This window comes from Hippocampus bargibanti, linkage group LG03 (assembly GCF_051943395.1).
Source record: "Hippocampus bargibanti isolate YZ-2025 linkage group LG03, ASM5194339v1, whole genome shotgun sequence".
NCBI classification, from domain to species: Eukaryota; Metazoa; Chordata; class Actinopteri; order Syngnathiformes; family Syngnathidae; genus Hippocampus; species Hippocampus bargibanti.
The window spans coordinates 1,627,718-1,634,918 of record NC_142736.1 but is presented as its reverse complement, the minus strand read 5'-3'; the positions used below and the strand labels follow the sequence as shown (position 1 = coordinate 1,634,918).

Here is a 7,201-nt window from a genome sequence, read left to right as displayed (position 1 = left end):
CGATGAGAAGGTTTCTTCAGCCATTATCTGAAAGTCTGCCACCGCCACGTCTGGACAGTATATATAGGTCCAAAACTACCAGCAAAAAAATAGTTCGCTGACGAAGCCTCTTAGTTAAGAAGCGAAACGTCTGACACCTTCAAAGAAGTACAGATGACGGCTGAAGAAACCTTCTCGTAGACTTAAACGTATTTGCCAACAAGAATTCACAAATAACATTAACACATATTATTCACGATTATTTAAGTTATTGGGCGTTATTTGTTTTAACTTTTATTTCCCAAACAAAATGCTAAGCTATATACCGAAAAAAATGATATATATTCCTCGTACTTCAGAGAGAGCGGGAAATATCCTACTTCTTTTGAGATATTGAAGTAGAAGATATGGATTTATAAAATCAAGATATTAGGTATATTTCATTTAATTTTTATTTTAAGTATCATAAGATGGTAAATATATTGCGGTATCAACTACATTTGCCGAGTTTTAACTTAAAATTACCGCAAGGGACTCTAACAATCCCCCCCCCCTTTCCCTGGCTTGTTTTGGTACAGTCCACAGCCCCTTATGGTAACTCCAACCACCGCGAGTGGAACATAACACGCTGGAGACCGAAGCAAACCAGTACTCGTCGAAGTTAACTTTTTTTAAATCCCATTCTTGTTTCCTTCCTACAAACTACAGAACAGAGAGCGAATAAGGAAAAAAAGCGATTGCGTCAGTCATGGTATTTCGATTAAGGTAAAATGCCGCAGTGCATTTTCATGTCACAAGCTCGTTGACTTTACCGAAGACTGAGAAGAAGACGCGAGTGGAGGAAGCCCGGAGAAGAGCGACATAAGCGGGCTTCCAAGATGCAACCGACCGCCGTGCTTTGGTTTGCACGAATAACTTTGCTCCTCAGCTTGAATGCGGGTAAGCAAATGCTACTTATAAAATGTTGCAAAATGAATGTACACGTCAGCGTGTGTAAAATCAATTGAGGACATTTTATAGTCACATCGGTGGTTTTATGCCGGAGATTGAGGTCGTCTTCAATACAGATACAAAGATGGTACATTTAAACGTCTCATTTCATAGACGTCGCATATTTATGAAATATTCATTAATATTCTGGAATTTTGTCCCGTCATTTATTGATTTGCTTTGTACTTGATGGTTAGCAATCAAAGTGTGCTATATCTGTGTGTACTCTACTGTGTGTGTGTGTGTGTGTGTGTGTGTATTGATGTCTCATTTATTCGATTTGACTTTTTTTTTCACTTTCAAGGTTTAAATGAAGGTTAAACTTGCCACATCCGAATCTCATGAGATGTACAAATGTATGCTTGATGTTGCATTTACCTTGAAGCAGTCTTTAGATTAGGGTTGGGAACCTATGGCTCGTGAGCCATATATGGCTCTTTTGATGATTGCATCTGGCTCGCCCATAATACTAAATACATATTCTCGCTTTTTTGCTATTCATTTCCTGTTTGGGCGGCAGTTGGCAAAAAGCGCAATTTTGATTGGATGATACTGACCTAGGTTGGTGGAAAGTGCCATTTTGATTGGATGATACTGGCCGTTGTTGAAACGGGTAAACACCCCTTTTAAATAAGCCTGACGAGTAAAAAAAAAAAAACATATCGTACACTTCAGGTAGAATTAACCGAAGGATTCGCCATTGTGGAGAGAAAAGGTTCGGATTCTAATTTGCAATGAAACATTACCATTGGTGAAACAGTCAAATGTCAGTAGCACTTTGACAAGCCCCATGCTAAAGTTAGCATCAATATACTTTTGCGCGAGACAGCAGAAAGCAAGTGTGGAAGCTAATGAGCCGTGTGCAGGCTAGCTAGCAGTAACTTTGCGTATGGCGGGTCCATACGGCAAGTTGACTTTTCATTCTGATAGTTTGGCTAGATTTTTACCAATCATAAGGAACGGAAAACCATTCATGTTAATGGTGAGTACTATCATGAACTTATTTTAAATACAGTGGGACCTTGGCTTACGAACTTAATTGGTTCCCAGACAGAGTATGTAAGGCGAAAAGTGTGTATCCCAAAAATTAATTTCCCATGGGAAACCATTAAAATTAGAATAATCCGTTCCCAGGTCCCCATAAAACACAACTTTCTAATTTTCTAAGCCTTAAAACTACACAAAATATACATTATTTTATGTATAATAAATATGCTATAGGATTATGATTAAAGAAATAAACTACTGTATAATAAAGTCATTTTATTTATCTTTGTGATGGTCATTGATGGCTTGATGGAATTTCTCAGCATGAAACACTTGATGAGGAACGTAGCCTTCTTCTTTCACCATCTTGAGGAATGATCCCTTGTAGGTGCTTTCTCTGTGATCATTTTACCCAGTTACCCATAACCTTGAATCTGGAGTGACAAGAGCAAACTTTCACTCTGATGCATTTTTTTACGTACCGTTTTTTTAGGATATTTGGTTATAAAAACAAAAGTTTTCCCTTTTCTGATTACGGATGGACTCTCTTGTTTACGGATGATTGCCTGCTTCCTATCCCTTCCAACCCACCGCCCGCCCACCCACCCACCCCTCCTATGTTATCTCTAACACCTTGTATTTCCAACATGTCAGAACAGCCGCTGGAATGCACAGACCCTACCGAAGCTATTTCGAAGCTCCCGCAACTGGATTTGCGTCATGTATTGACACACGGACGCTCATAGTCATAGTCGCCTCTGACATGACCTTAAAAATGATACCAGACAGGAAGGCAAAAAAAAAAAAAAAAAATCACATCCGTAATTGGCTATTTGGATTTAAAAAAGACGCTGCCGTGATTGTTTTTGCTGCTAAATGTCACCATAAGACTCTCTTCAAAATGTCAACCGAGGGGGATTCGATACCCAATTGAAAACAAAGGACCCCCCCGGATGAGCCACATCCGCGATAGTCATCACCGTAGACGTGGTTATCAGTGTATTGCTGCTTTGGTAACCTTTCTGTCTTCTGCTAGCTTTGATTATCGAGTGCTTCAGTGACGAAACTATTGTCTGGATTGTTAGTCTTGTTTTTGTCTGCGGTACGCAAACGTTAACTTTTCGGAATATGTATTTCCTTTGTCAACTAGGTTCAAAAAAATTACAAGACTTCAACGCATGATATTGCCCACACATACCCATAATCGATACCGTGTACCTGACGTTCCATCTATTCATTGTTGTCTATGAAAAGATAAGCATTATTGATCCACAAAGAGGAGTTGGAAGGCTTGGCATCATAAAGACAAGCGATTGCGTGTAACTGAAAACGAGCTGACAATGTTTAACTGGTGCGTGATTGTTTTGAGTGTGTGTAATTGGTGGGAGGTCAAGATGCCTTCCTTGATGTGCCTCGTGGCCTTGCAGTAATTGGCCGAGTTTGACTAAATGGCATGTAGGGGAGTATAGAATGCACTTTAATAATGCACTCTGGGACAGAGTGATCGACTCAGCCTGTTTCTCAATGTCCAAACACTTTTCTTTTCTTTCTTTTCCTTCATTAACTCGTACATTTATGTAAACTGCAATTGAAAGATATATATACACACCCACATTCCTACATGTAAATAACTATGCAGGCGTGGCTTAAAATGCATAGGACAGTGATACCTTGGCTAACGAACTTAATTGGTTCCCAGACAGAGTGTGTAAGGCGAAAAGTGTGTATCCCAAAAAATAATTTCCCATAGGAAACCATTAAAATGAGAATAATCCGTTGCCAGGTCCTCATAAAACATAATTTTCTACTTTCTAATTTTCTAAGACAACTCAAAATATGCTTTATTTTATGTATAATAAATGTGCTGTGGTATTATAATTAAAGAAATAAACTGTACTGTATAATAAAGTGGTTTTATTGGCCTTTGTGATGGTCGTTGATGGCTTGATGGAATCTTTCACCATGTTGATGAATGATCCCTTGCAGGTGCTTTCTCTGCGATAATTTTACCTTGTTCCTCATCAATTGTGTTCTGTTTCGCTGGGTTTATAGCATTTTGCGTCAAGTGTACAGATGTCTTGTGCGGGTTATTTGTGGAGCCTGATTGATGGGATATTTTAACCTTGCAGTCTACACTCTGACTTTGAACTCTCAAAGTTGAAACGAGTCCAAATTTCATGTTTTCTATCCATTTTATCACTCTCTCTGTCGTCTGCCTGTCTCTTTAATGTTTAAACCTCCTCTCACTGCTGCATTCTTGACCAATCATGCGGCTTTAACCGAAGACTGGGGGCGGGGAATAGAGGACCAAAACAAACCGGCTGCCATTTTCTTGTTAGAAGAACGGGCTCGTCCACTCATTGTGGCGCTCTGTGTGTATCCCGAAAAATGGTTCTTATGCCAAGGTTAAATTTTCATAAATTTAACATTTGTAAACCGAAAAGTTCGTAAGCCAAGGGGTTCGTAAACCGAGGTATCACTGTGTTATTATTATTTTTTTGTTGAGGAAAGGGAACAGAAACAGCAACAAAGACAGTGCTTCAGTACCAATCTGACAACCAGGCAACGTTCCAACAGTTCTCTGCTTGAGTGGATTTTGTTTGTTTTGATCTGCCAAGCGGTGAAAAGGAAGAACAAGATGACAAAGTCAATACGCGACTTGTAACAAATGTCAAAAAAATCTCTCCGTTTCTGTCGTTTTAAAATATCATTTGTTCTAAAATACTTCATTGCGTGGAAGAGCTTATACGCTTTGGGTTATATAACTGCTTATTTTTTGTTATTTCGTGTGATGCAGGAGTAACAACTATCAGTTTTAGGGATGCAAAACAAAAATATTTAGCTAATTTGTAGCTAGCCACGAGCCGCTAACGCACTCATGAAGATGAGTCAAGTTAATGGCAACAATGAGCTGTGGCCACTTGCTGCAAAAGGACACCGTCAAAATAAAATGGCCAATGTGTTAACGTCTATGTATTATTTGGAATACTTTTATTTTTAAAGTGACGTATTCCGGTCTGTTGGTGGCATTTCATGAACATGTATGGTTGCGTTTGTCTTGCCGTTTTTTTTTTTTTTGTTTGTTTTTTGTCGTGAAATCCTCAGCACAATATTGCATTTGCGCCTTACCAAAATTAATATTTTTTGGAAGATGGTGAAAAGTGATAGCCACAATGGACAAGAATATTACACAAATTCTCAGCGGACAAATCAGCCCATTTCCAACAGAACTTGTGCGCCATCTTGTGCATTTTTTGGGCGCTACATTGGAGTCCAGACGGCTCCAATTGATACGAAAGGACTTCTTTAATCGATTGCAAACATTTATGCTTTCCTCTTCAGAACTATTTGAATCATATTCATAACTGGATGAGTAACAGGATGTTTTTCCAAATCTGATCTCTCCATTGTTTTGATTCTGGAGCAAGGCAGTTTGTGAAGGAGTATTGTGGTGTGACGTCATGAACAAGGGGCGGGACTTGTTGAATCTCGCCAGTTCTGAGCTCATTTTGTGGCAGTTTTTGGACACTTTGTCATTTTTAATGATCAGCCTGCATGCTTTGGGTATTTTCGATGCTATAAAACGTTTTTCTGATGTCAGTTAGGAAACCAAAAAAATGGTGTCGGTTGTCCTTTAAAGAACTTGCAGATGTCGTTTTGCCTTCCCGGCAAGCCTTAAATGTCGATTTATGACTTTGTTTTGCAAAATGGCACCGGCACCCCATTAGATGAAGTGCCCCCCAGAGTTGTTTGGTTGGCGTTAATGGACATTGCAGTGTTGCGGCCTGCTTCGAAAAAAAAGGACAGATTTATTGCTTGCCGCTAGTTTATTCATTTATTTTTTGTCCAGATTCCATTTCATAACCCATATTTTCTTTACAACGGTAAGAAAAAATAAATGTGGGAGATATAGCATGTCTATGAATCACTTGCGTTTTTTTTTTTTTTTTTTATCTGGCAGAAAATGCATACTGCATGTAAAACGTTTACCGTCCTTTTCCCCGACTTTCTTGTTGATCCTTAATCTCTTCGGAAATGGACATATTTCTCATGAGTTTGCAGTGCAGCCATTATGAAGATGACGATTTACGCCGCTAAGCTAATAAACCCTGAGCTAAATGAAGACTGTGAAAATGCCACCCTGGAGTGGCATCTTCTAAATTGCGCTGCTGCGCAACAGAACACATGCGAGCGTCTCTTGTCGGTCATCCATCCAAATTTAGAACTATGATGGCCCCTCCCCCTTTTTTGCTGCCACAATCCCACCATGAAAAAGTATTCCAAAAGTATGTGTTATCCAAATGTATTAGTGTGCTCAAAATGTGAGTGCGTGTTCACCAAGTTTGGTGTGACTGGTGAGGTTTGTACAGACGCTCCCCAACTTACAAATGAGATACAGTCGTTCGTAAGGGGAATTTGTTCGTAAGTTGCTTCAGTGCTATCTTTTGTACGGGATGTATGTTTAAGGCTTATATAAGTATTTTTAAGGTTTATATAAGTATGTTTAAGGCTTGTATAAGTAACCTGGACAGACGCTCCCCAATTTACCAGCGAGATCCATTCCGAACGGTCGTTCGTAAGTTGAATTTGTTTGTAAGTTGTTTCGATGCTATATTTTGTATGGAATGTATGTTTCAGGCTCATATGAGTATTTCTAAAGTGTATAAAAGTATGTTTAAGGCTTGTATAAGTAACCTGTACAGATGCTCCCCAACTTATGAACGAGATGTGTTCTGAACGGTCGTTCGTAAGGTGAATTTGTTCATAAGTCTCTTCAGTGCTATATTTTGTATGTTTAAGGCTTATATAAGTATGTTTAAGGTTTATATAAGTATGTTTAAGGTTTGTATAAATAACCTGTACATACGCTTCTCAACTTACGAATGAACGAGATACGTTCCGAACGGTCGTTCGTAAGGTGAATTCGTTTGTAAATTGCTTCAGTGCTATATTTTCGATGGAATGTATGTTTAAGGCTTATATAAGTATGTTTACGGTTTACATAGGTATGTGTAAGGCTTTTATAACGTAACCTGTACAGATGCTCCTCAATTTACGAACGAGATACGTTCCGAACGATCGTTCGTAAGGTGAATTTGTTCGCAAGTTGCTTCAGTGCTATATTTTGTATGGAATGTATGTTTAAGGCTTATATAAAATATTTTTAAGGTTTATATCAGTATGTTTAAGGTTTGTATAAGTAACGTGTATTGGTTCGTACAGAAAAATAAACATTTAATAAAAT

At 38.6% G+C, this 7,201-nt stretch overlaps 1 protein-coding gene across 3 annotated transcripts in view; it reads left to right on the top strand.

Moving 5' to 3' along the window:
- Nucleotides 1–618: 618 nt before the first annotated feature.
- lrp4 (low density lipoprotein receptor-related protein 4) overlaps nt 619–7,201 on the top strand; it is a 102,296-nt gene continuing 95,713 nt past the window's right edge. For all 3 annotated transcript variants that reach the window (XM_088991460.1, XM_088991459.1, XM_088991461.1), the window contains exon 1: nt 619–918. In XM_088991460.1, the coding sequence (XP_088847586.1) occupies nt 858–918 (61 nt within the window). In that variant the 5' untranslated portion in view covers nt 619–857. The remainder of the gene's footprint in view (nt 919–7,201) is intronic.